Source organism: Amyelois transitella, chromosome 7, assembly GCF_032362555.1.
Source record: "Amyelois transitella isolate CPQ chromosome 7, ilAmyTran1.1, whole genome shotgun sequence".
NCBI classification, from domain to species: Eukaryota; Metazoa; Arthropoda; class Insecta; order Lepidoptera; family Pyralidae; genus Amyelois; species Amyelois transitella.
This window is the reverse complement of record NC_083510.1, coordinates 2,573,461-2,595,256: the sequence shown is the minus strand read 5'-3', so window position 1 is coordinate 2,595,256 and position 21,796 is coordinate 2,573,461. Positions and strand designations below refer to the sequence as shown.

Below are 21,796 nucleotides of genomic sequence, written 5' to 3'. Positions count from 1 at the left end.
AAGAAGGTTACCTATCACAAACTAGAATTCTTTAGTTACGAATTTGAAAATACCAAAAACGTTTCGTAATTTTTTTTATTTTCAATATTTTCATTTGACCGAAATATCTTATTTCCATCTGGTTGAAATTCCGATTTTCGGTGGTTATATTTTTAAATGTATATGCTTTGCATTGCAACCTAACGTTAAACCGATGATACTATTTCTGTACGTTTCATAAAGAAAATAATTATTTAAACTAAAAATTATTTTCGCTATTATTAAAATACAACATGACAAATACCAAATAAGTTCAATCATAATTTTGAAATCCAAAATGTTTATATATACAGAGTATATACTTTGTAGTTATGTTCTATTTGTGTGTAAATGAACTTTTTCTGATTGATCCGGGTCTTGGGTGTTTATTTATTTAAGTATTTGTTATAAAATATAGTATCGTTGAGTTAGTATCCCATAACACAAGTTTTGAACTTACTTTGGGTTTGGCTCAATCTGTGTGATTTATCCATGTATATGTTGCAGTCAAAACTCTTAACCAGTCAAAAGTACTTTTGACTAGCAACAAAAAAGCTTTTTGGGTGGTTTACAAAAAAAATACCTAACACTCGAAGGGTGATCGCTCGCTGCGCTCGCGATCACCCTTCGAACCTATCACATGCATGTCGCGTCTGAGAACAATGTCCGAAAAGAATACGACTACTTATTTGTTAGTAAGAGCGCGTACCTGCTTCATGCAGCAACGGTCAAAAGTACTTTTAACTGATTTTGCTAGTCAATAGTACTTTTGACTGGTTAAGTGCTAGTCAATAGTACTTTTGACTGGTTAAGAGTTTTGACTGTGACATATATATTTATATTATATTTAATGAATCATTCAAAAAATTACGGCGCTGTTTTTCGCTAACACTTATTATTTTTATAACTCTACAGGTTCACTTTACTTCGGCCTTTAGGGTCCTAATAAAATAGAAGTTATTGAAAATCAAATCTAGTTTGTGATAGGTTACCCCCAAGGCCCAAGGGCCACCCCGCCGCAACCTAAACCTACCTATAGCGCTCTGTCACAAGATTCAAATGTGATATAGAGTAATCCAAAAACGTAATGTTTAAATACATAGTGTTAATCTTCTAAAGTAAAACATTTAGCCTGGTAAAATAAATGGAGCAAAAACATTTTTTGTTGTGTTGCTGTAAAATTAATATTATTAATTATTTTTACGGTAGTTAGATAATAAACATCATTGTCTGTCTAAACATCTCATACACATATTGTTGTTTATCATTATTATTAAAATGTCTGATAATTTAGCAAAAGTGTATAAATCCAATAGAGGTGGATTAAAATTACATTATGAAGGATTCAGTTATTATAAAAACAAAGTGAACAATACTAAATTTTACTGGTGCTGTGATTCACGAAAACACTACATTTATAAATGTTGTGCAACATTAGTTACAGAAGTAAATAGTGCAAATGATATGATACATAATGTTTTAAAATGCAGTAATAAGCACAATCATGAGCCAAATCCACTTGATAAAGAAATCTCGGATTTTAGGCAAAAATTGAAAGAGGATGCAAGAACCGGATTAAAGGTATGCCAAATTTTGCAAAATAATCAAAGTGATTGCACTCCAGAATTTCTAGATCATTTACCTAGTCAATCAGCTCTTAAGCAGGTGATGTATAGAGCTAGATCAAAGGTCCCAAAAAAGAAAGAGCCCACTGATATTTTATTTGAAATAGATGAAAGTGAAATGCAAATAAATGGTCAATGTTTTGTCATCAAAGATCGGATTTACAATAATAATAAGCGAATTTTGTTACTGTCAACGAAAAACATGATGCAATTATTGCAACAAGCAGATTTTTGGGTCCTTGATGGTACATTTAAGATTGTGCCACACATATTTCAACAATTATACACCATACATGGTAATTTATCAGTAACAGGAAATAAAACAAAAACGTTCCCTTTACTGTATTGTTTATGCACAAACAAAGATAAGAAAACATACGACATGATATTTGAATTATTACAAGAATACGGAGTGGAAAATGATTTAGAATTTCATCCAAAAATATGTATTTTGGACTTCGAAAAGGCGGCAATCCAAAGTTTAAAATCTAATTTTGAGAATGTGATACTACATGGCTGCCACTTTCATCTCGGGCAAATATTATATCGGCAAGTTCAACAAAGGGGTTTAACACAAAGATATGCAAGTGATATAAAGTTTAAAACAGATGTAAAATGTCTTTTGGCACTGAGTTTTTTGCCTCCGAACGAGATTCCTATATATTTTAATAAATTACTCGTCAGTTATAAAGGTAAATATATAACTACATTTTTTACGTCTCATTTTTATACTTTGCTATACATATAACATGGCAAGTTTTAATTTTTACTATTGTTTTTTTTTTTCAGACGACGATGATATTATTTCTTTAGCCCATTGGTTTGAAGAAAATTATGTTAGTGGCACTTGCAGTGCCCCCGCAAGATATATTCCGGAATTTTGGAGCTGCGAGTTGATAAATACATTAAAATTGCCACGAACTCAAAATTCAGCGGAAGCTTGGCATCATCACATTAACCAAATAATAGATAAAAAATCTCCCGGATTTTATCACCTTATAAAAGAACTTATAAAAGAGACAATAATAAAGGAATCAGAGATAGAAAAGATGTTATGCGGATCACCGCCTGAAAAAAAAAGAAGAAAGTATATCATTAAAGATGAAAAATTGAAAAAAATAATAGAAATTAAAGAAAATCTTAATGAAATAAAATACTTGAAAGAAATTTCAAAAATAATTTGAATATTGTTATATATTAATTCTGCATTTACACAATTACTGTTAATTAAATTGAAGTTATTTAAAATCTGTATAAATAATAATTTAGAAGAAGTTACCTCTATTGTTAACACTTCTAGAAAATAAAGTTATTGTTACTTATATTATTGTTACTTAAATAAGTGTCATTTATTATAATATATTAATCCTGCATGTACGAAATTACTGTTAATAAAATAGAAGTTATTGAAAATCTGTGTGAATAATAATTTGGAAGAAGTTATTTCTATCATTAATACTTCTAGAAAATAAAATTCTTGTTACCAAATAAATTTTCAAATAAAAATTACATACTTTGATTTTCGGTAGATAGTTTTTTTTTGAAGACGAAAAATATATTTATTGGATTTATATAAACAGAAAATATGGTAAAGAACCCATTTGGCATTTAAAACTTCGTTGTACCGTTTTCGAACAAATAAAAATCGAAGAAAAACAAATCTAGTTTGTGATAGGTTACCGATAAGAAAGAAGAAACGAGAAAGAATAACGATACTTTAAGCTCTTGTTTTCTCTGTCTAATTAGAATAAGCTTTTCGATACTATAAACTCTTGACCCTAAACCCTACTAGTATTTTTGTCTTTGATATTATAATATAAATTCCGATACTTTACTCTTGTTTGTCAACCTTACTTGAATAAGCCTTCCAATACATTTAACTCGTTTAGCAACCTAAGAACAAGTAACTTTCCTATACTTTACACTCTTGTTTCTCAACCCTACTAGAATAAGCCCTCCAATACTTTTAACTCTTGTTTCTCAACCTAACTGGAATAAGCACTCTCTCATTAGAATAAGCTTTTCTATACTTTTAACTCTAGTCGTTAAATCTTACTAGTATTTAATCGTTGATATAACATAAATTCAAATATTATTATAAATTCAAATTAATATTACCTATACTTTAAACTCTTGTTTCTCAACTCTAATAGAATAAGCCTTCCAATGCTTTTAACACTTGTTTCTTAACCTAACAAAAATAAGGTTTCCTAAAACATTATCTTTTTACTCTTTTTTCTCATCCCTTCTGAAATAAGCTTTTTAATACTTTAAACTCTTGTTTCTCAACCTTAGTATCGGTAGAATAAGCGTTCCGATACTATGAACTCTTTGTTTCTTAACCTAGCTAGTGTTTTAGTCGTTGATACTATATTAAAAATTCCCCTACTTTTATTTTCTATGCCTTAATAGAATTTTTATAGTTACATACTATTATAAGAATCCCGATAGTTTAAGCTCTTATTTTAAACGTTACTAGTACTTTAGTCGTTTATACTATAGTAAGAATTCTGATACATCAAGCTTTTTTTCTGAAAAAGCACTCTTGTTTACAATATCTCATTAAAATAAGATTTTCGATGCTTCGAACTCTTATTGCTAAACCTTCCTAGTATTTTAGTCGTTGATACTTTAATATTAATTCCGTTACTTTACTCTTGTTCGTCAACCTTACTTGAATTAGCTTTCCAATATTTTAACTAAGTACTATACTCTTATACTTTAAACTCTTATTTCTCAACATTACTTAAATGAGCCTTCCAATACTTTTAACTCGTTTCTCAACCTAACAATAATAAGATTTCCTTTACTTTTTACTCTTTTTTCTCAACCTTTTTGGTATAATTTTTCAATGCTTTTAACTCTTCAATAAGCTTTGTCATACCTTAAACTGTTGTTTCTCAAATTTATTTAAATAAGATTTCCTATACTTTTAAATCTTGTTTCTTAACCTACTTGAATAAGCTTACGATACTTTGAACACTTGTTTCTTAACTATACAAAAGTATTTTTTTTTTTACTTAAAAAACCATTGTTACTTGTTTCTTTATTTTGTAGTCATCTTTGATAGGTAATGCTTCATGATAATTTTTAAATTAACTCGTTTCTCACCTTAACAACAATAAGCTTTACGAAACTTTTAATTCTTGTTTCTAAACCTTTCTAGTATATCAGTTGTTCATACTATAATAAAAATTCCGATACTTTATGTTTCTTAACCTTACTACTGTTTCAGTCGTACATACTATAATAAGTATTCCGATACTTTATGTTTCTTAACCTTACTACTGTTTCAGTCGTTCATACTATAATAATTATTCCGATACTTTATGTTTCTTAACCTTACTACTGTTTCAGTCGTTCATACTATAATAAGTATTCCGAAACTTTATGTTTCTTAACCTTACTACTGTTTCAGTCGTTCATACTTTAATAAGTATTCCGATACTTTATGTTTCTTAACCTTGCCTACTACTGTTTCAGTCGTTCATACTATAATAAGTATTCCGATACTTTATGTTTCTTAACCTTACTACTGTTTCAGTCGTTCATACTATAATAAGTAATCCGATACTTTATGTTTCTTAACATTACTACTGTTTCAGTCGTTCATACTATAATAAGTATTTCGATACTTTATGTTTCTTAACCTTACTACTGTTTCAGTCGTTCATACTATAATAAGTATTCCGATACTTTATGTTTCTTAACCTTACTACTGTTTCAGTCGTTCATACTATAATAAGTATTCCGATCTTTATAATCTTGTTCCTTATCCTTACTAGTATTATAGTCGTTTATACTATAATTTGAACTTAGTACTATAAAAAGATACTTAAACCTCTTGTTTCTTGACATTACTAAATTTTAGTCGCTAGTGCTGTCATAAGAATTCCAATACTTTTAACTCTTGTTTCTCAGCCCAACAACAATTAGCTTTCTTTTACTTTTTACACTTTTTTTTCAACCTTTTTGAAATAAGTTTTTTAATAATTATAACTCTTCAATAAGCTTTCTCGTACCTTAAACTTACTTAAATAAGATTCCTATAATTTAAAATCTTGTTTCTTCACTTACTTGAATAAGCTTTCCGATACTTTGAACACTTGTTTCTCAACTTATTAATTTAAATAATATTTTCTTTACTTCAATACAATTGTTACTAGTTTCTTTATTTTGTTATCATCTTTGATAGGTAATGTTTCCCAATATTTTAAGCTAACTCTTGTTTTTCAACCTTACTAGAATAAGCTTTCCGAAATTTTAACTCTGTTTCTCAACCTTATTTTACTTGTTCATACTAATATTAAGAATTCCGATACTATACTTTTGTTTCTTAACCTTACTACTGCTTGAGTCGTTATACTATAATAAGTATTCCGATACTTATAGCTCCTGTTACTTAATATTAAAATTTTATACCACAATGCGACTTCAGATACTTTAAGCTCTCGTTTCTTGACATCACTAGTATTTTTGTAGTTTATACTATAATAAGAATTCCAATACTTCTAACTCGTTCCACAACCTAACAACAATAAGCTTTCTTATACTTTATACATCTTTTTATTTAACTTTACTTTTATAGCTTTCCAATACTTTTAACTCTTTGTTTCTCCACCTAACAACAATACTCATACAACGGGAAACCCTCGAGGGTTAAGAATTATCCATCAAAATATACAAGGTCTTCCCGGCAAAGAATTAGAAGTACAACTAGTTTTAGAAGAATTAAATGTGGACATTTTATGTTTGACTGAGCATTGGCTCATGGAGGGGGAGATGATGTTCAGCCTAAACAATTATAATATTGTGAGCTGCTTAAACAGAAAGTCTGCAATTAGAGGTGGGTCTATAATATTTATCAAATGCGGTCTTCGCTGTAAAGAGCGAACAGACATAACCAGACTTTCGGTTGAGCGGTGTGCCGAAGTGACCTGTGCCGAGCTAGATCATCATATAATTGTTTGTGTGTACAGTCCCCCAAACAGTGAATTTAAACAATTTTTAAAAATAATGGATCAAGTGTTACATGTTACCTCAAAATGTAACAAAAAATTAATTATTTGTGGTGATTTTAACATTGACATTTTAGTTAAATCAACTGTTAGTATACAATTTATTAATTTGTTTAAATCTTATAATTTAGAGTATGTTTTTTTCGAACCAACCCGAATAACATCTACATCTGCCAAGTGTCTGGATAATTTTTTTTGCAATAATCTTTTTATACGGAAATCAATTATTCACAAATTGCCCTCGGATCACACCGGTCAATATGTTACCTTTGAGAAAGAGTCCTTAAACAATTTAAATAATGATAAAATTATGTGTAGACCTCTTTCTTCCAAAAACATAAGAAAATTTAAAATAAACATTGCAAATCAATTAAATACTTTAACATATTCTGGAAATAATCCTAATGAACATTATAACAATTTATTTAATATGATTTCTGCTGAATACTCAAAAAGGTTCAAGCAGAAACAAGTCAATATTCGTAATAGATTACAGTTCAGTGAATGGGCTACATTAGGTATTCACAAGAGTAGGAATAAGTTATATGACTTATATGCCCAGAAACAATACAATTTTGACCCCAGTTTTGTAGAATATGTCAAAAATTATTCAAAATTATTTAAAAAAGTTTGCAGGCAAGCCAAGTCTTTTCACATAAGTAGTAAAATAAACAACGCACCAAATAAAATTAAAGAAACATGGAACATTATTAATAAAGAATCTGGCAAAATCAAAGATAGAGACAGTATTAAACAAATATCATCCGGTAACAAAAGTATTTCTAAAACTCAGGACATAGTAAATGCTTTTGATAATTTCTTTGCAAAAATCCCTGTGGAGCTAACTTCTGACGTTGACTCTTGTCCATTGCGCGCTGAAACCCTACTTAATAATAACACAACTCCCATCAAATCTGTCTTTAAATTTAAATATGTTAACTCTGATATTATATTAAAGGCGTTCAAACAACTTAATTTGAAAAAGTCTGAAGACCATTGGGGTATGTCTGTTAGTATCATAAGTCAAATCATAGATATTATTGCATCTGATCTAGCTTTTATATTTAATGAATGTATTGATGAGGGTATTTTTCCAAATTTAATGAAATGTAGCAAATTAATACCTCTATTCAAAAAAGGGGAGAAAACAGTCCTTGGCAATTATAGACCTATTTCTATATTGCCAGTTTTGAGCAAGGTGTTTGAGAAGATGATGCTTAATCAAATGCAACAATATTTTAAAATCAATAACATTTTCCATTCCCAACAATATGGGTTCACTGCCGGGAAGTCCACCACTGATGCGGGAGTAGCACTTGTTACTCAAATCTATGACGCGTGGGAGAGTTCACAGGATTCAGTTGGAGTCTTTTGCGATCTCTCTAAAGCATTTGATTGCGTAGATCATCAGACACTTTTGCGTAAACTTCGTCAATATGGGTTTGACCACAAATCAACTAAACTAATGGCATCCTATTTGACTGATAGGCTTCAAACTGTAGATATTAATGGAGTAAAGTCAAGCGGATCAAGCGTCTCAATGGGTGTTCCTCAGGGCTCAATTTTAGGACCATTCCTCTTCTTGGTATATGTCAATGACCTGCCTTTTATGGTGGAAAAACAGGCGGGTATAGTGCTGTTTGCCGATGACACTTCTTTAATATTTAAATTAGATCGCCATAGCGAAAATGTAAGTTCGGTTAATAATATACTGTCGGCCATATCTATCTGGTTCTCAACCAACAATCTTCTTTTAAATGCTAATAAGACCCAATGCATTAAATTTACCCTTCCAAACGTAAGGCAGGCCAATACTGACATAATACTGGAAGGCCAGAAATTAGAATTTGTTGAAAATACAAAGTTTTTAGGAATTATAATTGATGCAAAGCTACAGTGGGGTGCTCATATTTCTAAACTATCCAATAGACTTAGCTCTGCCGCTTATGCTGTTAGGAGGATCCGACAATTGACAGATGTAGCTACAGCTAGGCTTGTTTATTTCAGCTATTTTCATAGCTTGTTATCTTATGGTTTACTTTTATGGGGTAGCGCGGCTGATATACAAACTATTTTTATAATTCAGAAAAGGGCCGTTCGCGCAATTTACGGCTTAGGACCAAGAGACTCATTAAGACAACTCTTTAAGAAAATAAACATACCTACAGTAGCGTCCCAGTACATTTTTGATCTTATAATGTATGTTAGGAAAAATACCTCTTTTTTTCAAAAAGTTAGTGCCACAACTGATAGAAATTTACGTAATAAACATAAATTAGTCATACCGTTTCATAGGCTTAGCAAAGTCAGTAAATCATTTATGGGGAACTGTATACGATTTTATAATAGGTTGCCGGAGTCTGTTCTTGATATGCCCTACCGAAAATTCAAAGAGTATGTAAAGAAAGTACTTTGTGAGAAGGCTTATTATAGGACTGATGATTACCTTAATGATAAAAACATCTGGCTCGAGCTTGGCACAGGAACCTCGTAATTAATTGTAGTTTAATTTGAACTTAAATCAAAATTTCAGTACACTCTGTACATAAATCTTTTTAAAATTGGCAATCCATAAAATATATATATATAATATATATATATATTTTTCTTTTTTCAATATTAAATCTCATAAATATATAAATCTCCCGTGAACAATGTATTCTCCCGTCCACATTATATTCTAAGTATAATTTAATATTGTGAAGTTGACGTTGTTAAAGAAAATGCTGCAGTGCAGTTTGTTACCGCTTCTTCTGCACTGACGCCTTGGAAGCGGCAGTAAACTTAGTTTTTAAGTAATATATTTGACGTCAACCAAGTTGTTAAACCATACGACAATTATTAAGCGATATAATAATATCCTATAATAATGAATAAAAAATTTTGAATTTTGAATTTTGAATAAGTCTTTCAAAATTTTTTACTTTCTTTTCTCAACCTTACTTGTATAAGCTTTCCAATAACTCTTCAATAAGCTTTCTCATATTTTAAACTCTTGTTTCTCAACCTTACTTAAATAATCTTTCCAATATTTTTAACTCTTCAATAAGCTTTTTCAGACTTATGTTTTTCTACCTTTCCAGAACATTTGTTCCTAAACTTGTTTCTCGTTTATTTATTTTGTAATTAACATTAATCGATAAGGCTTCACGATTCTTTCAATACTTGATTATAAAACTTGTACTCAATCTTAATTGAATAAGCTTAAATTACCGGTATTTGAAACATTCATTAAATATGAGTTTCTCTGACTCCTAGTGAACCTTTTAAAAGCTTTACTAAACCTTACTAGAATAAGCACTCTTGTTTTCTCAATCTTACTACAATTAGCTTCCCATTACTTTAAACTTTTGTTTATCAACCTGTTTAGTTTTTACGGTATTTTAAACTCTTGTTTTTCAACTTAGAATAGGTTTTCTCATATTCTAAACATTTAGCTTTTACTTGCAATCAACCTTACTCTTTAAATATTTTACACTTTAAGCTTTTGTTCCTCGACCTTACTAGAATAAGCTTTCCGACACTTGTAAACTTATGCTTCTTGACCTTGCTGGAATAAGCTTACCTATACTTCAAACTCTTGTTTTTTTAACCTTACTAGAATAAAGCTTATTCGATTATCAACCTTATATATTATTGTATTAAATTATCATTTTTTATTCTTATTATTCTTATTGATTTTACGATAAGTTAACCTTACAACTTTCCGATACGCATACTTATGGCTAGTAAACTTTTGATTCCGATACGATTCTTGTTTTTAAAATAAATATTTTTTTCTAGAAAATGCGTTGTTATTCTTCGCAAATTGTTTCTAAAACTATATTGGCACTTAATTATGTAGGTTGTCTTTTTGCTAGTAATAGCCGAATGAATTTTTTTTATCAATACATATTAATAATAAATAAAAATAATCCGCAACACAATAGACGTGATTTTATGTACTGTATGTATGTACTCCGAAGTCAAAGGCTACTAGTAACACTTTCTTTTTCTTTCGTTTTTCTTTTCTCCTTGTTCGTCTTACATCAATTGCAGTAACACTGTTGTTGGTATTTCATTCAATTATTTTTCTACTTTATAAGTATTTTTACTTTTCACTCGACTGTTATTTTCCAAAATACCAAGTAAAATTCTTCTTATTTGTTATATTTATAATGTATGTTTGTTTAAAGTTTAATTTTAATTTATTAATTTTATATTTTGTCATTGCAAACTGTTGTTATTAATACTTCTACCAGCGTTTCGGAAAGACCACTGTTGAGAAGAAACGCCGAAAGAAACTCAACAGTATTGGTCTGTTTTAAAAACAAAATAAAAAAATAATTTGTTTAAATATATTTTAATGCCTTTAAACTATATGACGAACTTATAAGATTTTATTCAACGGGCCTCCGCTTCCGCTCAGGATATTAACGATTTTTCCTTTACCAGTCAAAATATTAAATTAAACGTATAACATATCTGGATGCTGTAAAACTATTTTCAATTTGCAATATTTTAATTCGATTTTTTTTTTATATTTTATTACCGGTTTTTAGTTTTTCTTTTTTATGCGATTGTTTATTTTTATTTACCAGCGTTTCGGAAAGACCACTGCTGAGAAGAAACGCCGAAAGAAACTCAGTCCAGTATTGGTCTTGTTTTGTTTAACATATAGGTACGTTTAATAAGAATAGTAGTCTTTAAATCTAATAATCTTTTAGTAGAAATCGCAAGAAACCACGCAGTAAAAACGCTTTTGCTAAATGCTTCTATGTCATACGAGATGCAAATATGTAAAAGGCATGTAATATTAATGAAAATTTAAATTTGCTACTAGGTATAATACTGACTGTAAGTACTTGCCTACCTATGAATACGTAAGTACCTACGTTATACCTGTAGTGCTCTTAAATTTGTACGTATAATAACTTTTATATGCAGTGTATTTCTGGTGTTTCACTTATATTATTGTGTTTTCCATAAATAGTAACAGTATAGGTAATCTATAATACATAGGTATATCTTTAACGAGTTTATTATGTAACCGATTTTTCAACTCGATTTAACAGAATTTTCGTATACAACTTAAACCAATTTTTCAATCTAGTGAACATGAAGACAACTTTCTTTTAGATACCCACCTACCTAGCTTATGGAAGTAAATTTTGTTCTGATATAAATACTATTTTACCAAAATATTATCGCTTATACACTCGTCTTACTATAAGGAGATATAATAGTAGAGCCTTTCAAATATGTAACAACTCTTCAATTAAGTACATACCTATTATAGGTACTTCAGTTTAAAACGAAAATTGTTTACACAGATGTGTAGGTATGTACTGCCTCAAATTATGCTATTGGTAAGGCCTCTATAACAACTACATAGTACGTATTAAAAAAATAAGTTTACAAGTCGTCCATCGGAATCTTATAACAATTATGTATGAACGTGTTTCTTAATTACGGTAAAACCCCCAATCATCGACACTTTAACGCACGAACTCTAGTATTTTTACAATATTTGTATTATTTTTATTATTTTATCATATTTTGAAGTTTTGAGTAAAATTTTAGGGTATTTTGCATGATATATTAAAGTAGAAATGAATGTGATATAAAAATTTACAAGATATACAAATATATATTAATGGTATTTTTGGCCTAATATTCAACTGCAGAAATCCATTTACCGACAACCGGTTTTCGACATGTTCCAATAATCGAGATCTAGTAATAGACATGTTCTATTTATGGACACCAAATATTTAACGGTCCATTAATCGTGCACCCAGCCTAAAAATTTAGAATGGTAGCTTTAAACCGAAAAAAGTTATGAGCAATAAACCTAACTCACTTCCTTAGTGATTTCGCTAATAAAACTGGCTTTCCGTTAAAAACTTCTGCCGGTCGATATTTAAAGCTCCACCATTTTTATCAAAATAACCGAATGTAAAAAGTGACACTTGCAATGAGAGCTGGATGAACCTTGTCTAAACCTATGCTTCGTTTACGTTCAAATACACAACATTAGTATATCCTTTTGTTTGTTTGTTTGTAAATTCTTTATAAGTAATACATAAAAAACATTAAAAATAACGACGTACAAGGGCGGACTTATCCCTGTGAGGGATTTCTTCCAGTCAACCAGGTATTTCTTTTTTTTATTTTACTTTTTATGTGTCGATCATTGGTGGTCTGTCGGACATTGGGTACTTTACGTTATACCTATAGTGAAGTTTCGAACCGTATGTACTTATTTGTTTCAGATATCAAAGGTAGCACAATTACCTAAGTATATACCTACATAAGCAATAATCCGTGGTTTTAATTATCTTATTAATCCTAAAATATTTTTACCTGTTTTTTTTTTCCAAAGTCAAATATTCCGCGCCTCTCGAAACTGCCAAAACGTCCTAATAGTGCTGCTTCACTGCTAACCGTGCTGCATATAGGTACCTTTTAGATTTTCTTACTAAATATTAGAGCACCAAATCACGTAATAAACTTTTGTTAACTTAACCATTCATCTTAAAGAGCATAAAAAAGTAAACGTTATTCTAATTATTCTTATTGTCATTTTCAAATTTTCCAATTAGCTTCGTGATAATTGCAAATTACGGGACTTGGGCTCTAGATTTTTTTTTTAATTTATTATATGTATGTTAAAGGTCTATGAAGAATATTGTAATCCATTTGTGTAGAAGAAATGAAGGAAAACCATTTTTTTTAATTCTGTCATTTCCAAAAATAGGTCAGCAGTAAACAGCACTTCTACTGAAGCAACTTCGAAATTGCTTGGATCCATAGGAGATTCGTGTAATGATTGATCTGCATTTAGGTAGATACATATATTTCCTTCTAGGTGAAAATTATATTTCCGGGAAGAGTTTTCGAATTTGGTACAGAACATACTGGCATTGTAGAAAACTTAAACAAATAAATGACGTCGAAGGATTCATGTGCTTGTTGGCAATGTTTTCTCCGATCAAAGATTAAATTTTTAAATCAACAACAATGCAACTAGTTAACTACGTTGATGAAATCATTCGCGTTTCGCCATTATTTCACGACATTTGAAAATATGATGCAATCTAAATTACTCATCTGAAAAGGTTCTAGGGATTTAAGAAAATAATAACTTTAAGACGGCAATTTAAGATTTGTAATATGTATTGTCATTTTTTACAAATACCTAATAGGTAGGTAATATCAAAATACAAATTGAGTGGATTAGAATTATCAAAAACTGTTTAACATTTTATAGTTATTTTTTATTATTAATATAAGAAAATTACTTTACCTTCAAAAACTAATGTTTAATATTTTTCACAATTATTTTTACTGATGACGAAAACTTATACTTTGTTTAACTCGAATCTACTTTGGCGAACGATTTCTGGAACCTGCTTGGACCCTCAACACCAACGTTAAAATAAATGATCTGAAAATCAAATATCAATGCAATCACGTACTTCGATGTTCAAATTTTCCTTAATGAATTCTTAAATGGCCTAGTGTATGTTATTTATAACACACACAATGCGTGTGTGCGTATTAGCGTCTATTGCGCGTTTAGTTACATGATGTTTATTTATCAAAATATTAGTAAATATTTTTTATATAGGTATTTACTCGATCTTTTTGAGCAGTTATTAAATTATACCTAAATAAATATTTAAGTGATTTTTATTTTTAATAATTAAAATTATAAAATATGTAATAGTTAACTGAACTATACCGTTAGAAATCTTGGGTTACCTACCAAGAATGAACACGATAATAGAATGATGTCCGAAGAAAAGATTTGAAGTTGTCGAGGCCGTCACGAATTAAAAACGAGTAGGTATAAGTAAAACCATTGGTAGGTACTCTTTCCTGAAAAATTAGCACAGTAAAATTATGATAAAAAACACATTTGAAATGGGAATGTTATGTTAGGTGGGTATTAAATAAATTTCTGTAATTATGGTTTATACTAACAGGGTTAAATTGAACAAATATAACATTTCGAGAGATATTAAGTACCTATAGCTCTACAATTATCATGTACTAGGGCTTTTTTTGACATTTCTAGGTTGGTCCATCGAATAGATGAAACGTATAACTGCCTGCCTAAATTAATGTTTGAACCATTCGCTGAAAGTTCATCTTACCACGTAGGTACGTGCTCTTACTAAAATGAAACCTATTGGTAATAAATATCACGAAAAATTAAATGTGAACGCCTAGGCAACATACCTAATTTATTTACCTAATAAGTATGGCGACTATTTGCTTTGGATATCTATCGTATTCAATAACCCACATGTGTGTTAAAACTCTCGAATTATTATATTTAATCTAGATACCCATTAATATCTAAGAGGAGTAGTAAGAGTAAATTATAACTAAAAATTAGCCTACATAGGCTATGTATTACTTAAAACTAATTTGAGTAAATGGTCCCTTGTAGGTATATTTCATAAACGGCTACTAATAACTAGGTAGGTATTCGAGGGCGAACACGTTCGCACTTATTTTACGATAAACTAAGATCTTATATACTAAAGAGATTTCAACCAAATACCTACGTAGAATAATGTAATAAGATCAAATTGAGGAAATATCCTCAAGGTCGAACTACCTGCGTCACAAAAATTTTCCTATAAATTATATTTCTATTAAATAATATACTTGTATAACAATAAATTTTACTACGTACCTCGATGTATAATCCTCTATTTTCCTTCTTTTATACATTATGTTCCTTAACCAGTATTGGATTATACGAATTTAGCGAAATCTTTCCAACTCGGCGAACACGCCGCCATTTTGTTTGCCTCAACTTGGCCGTAATTGATACCTTAGCCGTGTTCTAAAACTGCCGCCTTTGTGTTTTAACTTATTTTTTCTACACATTTTAACTTTTTGCACTTTATTTCAACGTTTTCACAGCTTTATACGGATATAAAATCTTCCTTAATAAAATGTAGTAAATACAATTAACGACCTGACTATCAGACCTACGAAATTAGAATGACGGGCGGCCCCCCGTATTTCCCTTATATATCCTTCGTGTCGTCATCGCTCTAGAACATTCCATAGCGGCAATGAGTGAGTCAGATATATACACTACAATACAATATTTGCAGTTATAGAGCAAGACAAAGATATATAAAATGAAAACACTTTTTAAGTTTTAAGTGTATCTCTCTCTCTCTCTACTGAGCATTGATTTGTCTCACTTTAGCACTGCTGCAAACAGAAGCGTCATCGCGCAGCTGTCCAGTGGTTCCCAAAACGAATTTCACATTGTAAGAAAACTAGGAAAAATTACACACAAAACTACAGCAATATACAGTACAGAATAAAATTTATCAATGATGCAATTAATAAATTCTGCATCCGTAAACTTTTTCCTTGGATATAGTTCAGATTTTAGCTTAGTTCTATTTACAAATATAAAAAACTCGGCCAACTAATAAAGAATCAGATGCGTATTTCACTTTAAAAAAGCTAGAATTATTAATTGAGAAGGTTACTATTTTTAATATAATTTCACTTAGTTGTCACCCTGGGGGACAGGTTAAAGGGGACTACTGGGAATCATTGATCAATTTTATTCTATTATTAAGAAATACTGCAAACAAACTTTATTTTATGATCGACTCCTAATATTTTTTTTTAATTATTTGTTAAATTATCTCTTATAAAAAAAATTATCACATTTGTAATTTATCTCGATACTTTTATCATATGTAATGTGAATATCTTAATTAATCAATCCTGTTTTATTGACATTTGTAAGATTTTGTTTTTTTTTTGCAATAAATATACTTAACTGACATTTGTAAGATTTTGTTTTTTTTTTTTGCAATAAACAACTACTTTCTTAAAATAAATCACAAACATTTAAAATGTTTGAAAAGCACTGGATCTTACCATTTCTAGAATATTCCAGACAGCATAATAAACACAGAAAGAGATAAATGTAGAGATATCTCTGTCTTTAATCACTAAATATTGGAATATTCTAGACGTCTACAGAAAAATGTTTCCGTACTAAAAATAAGAAGTCCCTAAAACTTTAGTGAAAAATTACATAGTTCTATTTACAAATTAGTTTTCTATTGCCAATCAAAGTGCGTACTTCTTTTACACCAAGTTAACTAAAAAATATAAAAACACGTTACAGTAATTTATTATCTTCATAGATAACTGTTGAAATAGGGACAATGTGTTTTGTACTAAATTAGATCATATCTAGTAACTGCTGCTATTACTTTCATAATTATGCTAATGTAATTTTAAAATGTCAATAGTAACATCATAAATTCTCAACGGACCATTATAATTTTAAATGCGTTTATGTTGTATCAGTATCAGTCAACATCTTTTAAGATCAAGAGGACAATCCCAAATAATATTATACATGCGAAAGTAAGCTTGTTTGTTTGTTCTACTTCACGCGTTATCTTCTGAACCAATCTTTTTTATAAAAGGAGAAGGAAGTCTGGAGAAGATTTTATAAATATAACTAATATAGCAGCGGGTAAATGCATAACATGTTTATAATAAAAAGATCTACAAAAGAAATATTAAAAAATAATTTTCCATTCCACCATTAAACCATACAGCTCAACGTGACCTTTCAGTCTTTTCAAGACTGTTGGCTCTGTCTACCCCGCAAGGGATATAGATATGAATATGTTTGTGTATGTAATTTAGTTTATGAAAAAGAAATGTGCTGGAACATATTTCGTTTCTACATTTAATATGAATTAAATAAAATTTCAATCTAAGTGCATGAAAATAAAATTTATGTTTTGTTAAAATATAATTTAGTTGAAATAGAATAAAATATCATAAACACAATTATATTTATCAACTTACTAAAATAATGGTTAAATTACATGAAAACAAAGTTAAAAAATATATCTTAAATATAACATTACTGGAACATTTGTTTGTGTGATTTTTTTAAACAATATGATTTAATGTTATAAAAAATAATATTAATAATATTATCTTAGCTTAAACAGTCTCCTCAAATTATGGGGCATTTTTCAAGATGGAAACATCATTAAATTTCATCTCTTTCTATATAGCTACACACGTCCTTGTCTTTCTAACAAGGCCATTTATTGGCGTCGATAAATGCATTTCTAGAAAGATCCACCCCTTGACGATGTGGATTGGCCCATCTGGTGCGTTCGAGATTGTTCTGACAGCTTATTGGCTGGCGGACTCGGGGTATAAAAGCAGCCCGATAGCGCGCCAAGGCATTCAGTATTTGAAAACAAGTGACAAAGAAATAATCGGTGGAAACACCAAACCAAACGAACTTTTCGAAGGAGTTTTTATTGAAGTGATTCAAAACAAAGTAAAAAAATGCCAGCTATAGGAATTGATCTTGGAACAACGTATTCGTGTGTTGGAGTTTGGCAACATGGGAATGTGGAAATCATCGCAAACGATCAAGGAAACCGGACGACACCATCATACGTCGCTTTCACTGATACGGAACGTTTGATTGGAGATGCTGCCAAAAATCAAGTTGCTCTCAATCCTAGCAACACAGTTTTCGACGCGAAACGATTAATTGGTCGAAAATATGACGACACAAAAATTCAACAGGATATGCAGCATTGGCCATTCAAAGTTATTAATGATTGCGGGAAACCAAAGATACAAGTAGAATTCAAAGGTGAAACAAAGAGATTTGCACCAGAAGAAATCAGCAGCATGGTCTTAACAAAGATGAAAGAGACTGCTGAAGCTTACCTCGGAACAACTGTACGCGACGCAGTCATAACTGTTCCTGCCTACTTTAATGACTCACAGCGACAAGCCACAAAAGATGCCGGAGCCATTGCTGGGTTAAATGTCCTGCGAATAATCAACGAACCCACAGCAGCAGCACTAGCATACGGCTTGGACAAGAACTTGAAAGGAGAACGCAACGTCTTAATATTCGACCTGGGCGGTGGAACATTTGATGTATCTATTCTAACTATCGATGAAGGATCTCTGTTTGAAGTCAAAGCCACTGCAGGAGACACTCATTTGGGTGGTGAAGACTTCGACAACAGATTGGTAAACCACCTGGCTGATGAATTCAAACGCAAGTACAAAAAAGACATGAAGTCCAATCCGCGTGCACTCCGCAGACTGCGCACTGCTGCCGAAAGGGCTAAACGCACATTGTCTTCAAGCACAGAGGCGACAATAGAAATAGACGCACTCCATGAGGGTATTGACTTCTACACTAGAGTATCTCGCGCTCGCTTCGAAGAACTCAACGCGGACCTATTCCGTGGGACATTAGAGCCTGTAGAAAAAGCTCTAAAGGATGCAAAATTGGACAAGAGTTCTATCCACGACGTTGTATTAGTAGGTGGCTCAACCCGTATTCCGAAAATTCAGAGCATGCTTCAGAACTTCTTCTCCGGCAAAAAGTTGAACCTATCTATAAATCCTGATGAAGCCGTCGCTTATGGAGCAGCAGTACAAGCAGCCATACTTAGTGGTGAACAGCACAGCAAGATTCAAGACGTTCTATTAGTTGATGTTGCACCACTATCACTGGGCATAGAAACTGCTGGAGGAGTGATGACTAAAATCGTCGAAAGAAATGCGAAAATCCCCTGCAAACAATCACAGACATTTACTACGTACTCGGACAACCAACCTGCGGTCACTATCCAGGTCTACGAAGGAGAACGTGCCATGACAAAGGATAACAACCTACTGGGTAGATTCGACCTCACAGGTATACCACCAGCGCCTCGTGGAGTACCCAAAATAGATGTAACATTTGATCTAGATGCCAATGGAATACTCAACGTATCTGCAAAAGAAAACAGTACAGGCCGAAGCAAGAATATAGTAATCAAGAACGATAAGGGCCGCTTATCACAAGCTGAAATAGATAGGATGGTTTCCGAAGCGGAGCAGTACAAGGAAGAAGATGAAAGACAACGAGATAGAGTTGCAGCCCGCAATCAGTTAGAGTCTTATGTCTTCAATGTGAAACAAGCCCTTGACGATGCTGGAGACAAGCTGAATGAACAAGACAAGGAGACGGCTCGCCGCGAGTGTGAGGATGCCATCAAATGGATTGATAATAACACCCTGGCAGACAAAGAAGAGTATGAACATAAGCTAAAGGAGCTTCAAAGGGTGTGTATGCCATTGATGAGTAAAATGCATGGAGCTGGCGCTGGAGCGGGCGGAGCCAACTATCAACAGCAGTCACAACAACATTCCGGGCCTACAGTAGAAGAAGTTGACTAAATCAAAGAACAGGCGAACCAAATAATATGATCTCTAGTCCCACCTTGGATAGTTCCTAGTTAAAATGTTTTGTAAATAGTTATTTATTTAGTTAGTATTTTGTAAGTGTACCAACAAATGATCACCTTGCTGCAAGAATAAAATAGTTAAAATATACTTTTTGTTTTATTTTATTTCTAATTAAATTTCATAATTAATTGAAGTCTATGAACATGAATTGCACCCTGACACCAATAAGAAAGACCTTGGTGTCCTGGGAATAGCCAAATACTAGGGTCTATTTTAAAAAATAAATGTGGTAATGATGTGGTGATAATGGTTGATAAGAGTCTTAAGGGAATAGTTTTGATCATTTGGTAAGTATGGTAGGTTGAACCTACCGGACTACACTCTGATAACCAAAATGATTGCTGCATAATTGTCAATCTTATTTCAATGATATCACCACACCAGCACATACAGCACCATGGTATCGAAAAAGTAATGTGAATTCTAAAACTTGTTGAAACAATATTCAAAAGCTTGATGAATAAAAAAATCCATGACACAGTGCAGCAGTGAGCCCATGCCTTTAAGATTATTATTCAATAATGGAAATGCATTCATGTAATGATAAACAGTAGCCCAAGTTAGTAGGGCAGTAGGTAAGATCACCGATACCTGAGTGTAATCTGTAATAATATGTCTTCCATTATTTCCTGAATTTTATTTGAAACCTGACAGTGGTTTTAGTAAATCTAAAACCTCGGACGCGTCATTACATACATAATTTTTCTATTCTTAATTTGGACAAATTACACATTCAGAGAGACAGACTTCAATACATTTCACATTAATATATGGAAGCAAAACCTTAATATAAATAATTATAATAAACTTTAACATAAAACTTATACAATTTCTCCAAACTATAGTTAAACAAATATATAGTTAAAACTTTTGTAAATGCAGTGCCATGCCATCCAGATTATCATCTCATCAAGAAACTTAATAAGAAATGAGTCATTTGGTGCATAAAAAAACTAAGTCTTCTGAACATATTAATTTAACAATTTCAATATGTACAATGGCAATTTTAATTTTTTGAAAGAATTTAACTATACCGTATGTATCTCCATTATGTATCTTCATCTCGTGCATAGAATTCGAACAAATGTCTAAACAAAAATGTTTCTAGTAGGCACAAAAAAAATAAAGTTTACAATACGAATTAATAATTATATTTAATTTTATTGAAACAATCCCCAAGTGCTCCCAAGACCAAGTTGTAAATTTACAAAACAAACAAACAAAACTTTTTGAACTCGAGTTCAAAATTCGAATCACTGGAGTGTGTCAGTCACTACGTCACTACTCTGTTGCCTTGCCAACTGTCTTCATTGAAAAGTTAACGGTTAAACTAAATGTAATTTATTTATTTACGCTAGCTACAACAAATAATACTTCTTACAGTATTTTGCAAAGAATTCTTCAAAAGTAATAAAATAAAACTTCTAATTCACAATCTCTAACTACATAAAAGTAGAAACACTTGTAATGTGGTTCCAGAATTTTAAAGGACCACTTCATCACTTTCCCATGGATAACAAAAATGTGACTAAGGACATAGGCGCACATTCATCTAGTAAATTCATTTCAATCATTTGAAAATCGCCTGATTGCTGTTAGTGGGCTGCTCTACTTCAATGTAACATTAGCACTAAGTTGGCAACCTTGGTTGACAACGATTGTTTACTTGACATTGACTTGACATCACTTGGCGTTGACAATTGACATAGATTGCATTATTTTTAAATATGTCGATACTAAAGAAATTGTACTAAAGCCAAAAAGGAAAAATACGCCTAACATACACTTTATGTATTATGTACC

The 21,796-nt window shown here is 31.1% G+C and overlaps 2 protein-coding genes and 1 long non-coding RNA gene across 3 annotated transcripts; 2 read left to right on the top strand and 1 right to left on the bottom strand.

The window, feature by feature from the left end:
• Window positions 1-10: 10 nt before the first annotated feature.
• On the top strand, window positions 11-3,051 carry LOC132901954 (uncharacterized). Its single transcript, XM_060945320.1, has 2 exons — window positions 11-2,335; window positions 2,433-3,051. The coding sequence occupies exons 1-2, from the start codon at window positions 1,297-1,299 to the stop codon at window positions 2,825-2,827; spliced, it is 1,434 nt and encodes a 477-aa protein (XP_060801303.1). The 5' UTR covers window positions 11-1,296; the 3' UTR covers window positions 2,828-3,051.
• A 10,737-nt stretch (window positions 3,052-13,788) lies between these two features.
• On the bottom strand, window positions 13,789-15,680 carry LOC106143510 (uncharacterized). The gene is made up of 3 exons (XR_001228893.2): window positions 15,351-15,680; window positions 14,412-14,524; window positions 13,789-14,090 (listed from the first exon to the last, which is right to left on the bottom strand). It is a non-coding gene; the product is annotated as an uncharacterized LOC106143510 (long non-coding RNA).
• A 2,250-nt stretch (window positions 15,681-17,930) lies between these two features.
• On the top strand, window positions 17,931-20,080 carry LOC106143542 (heat shock protein 68). Its single transcript, XM_013345662.2, has one exon. It carries the CDS (start codon window positions 18,020-18,022, stop codon window positions 19,922-19,924), a length of 1,905 nt encoding a protein of 634 aa, XP_013201116.2. The 5' UTR covers window positions 17,931-18,019; the 3' UTR covers window positions 19,925-20,080.
• Window positions 20,081-21,796: the final 1,716 nt, after the last annotated feature.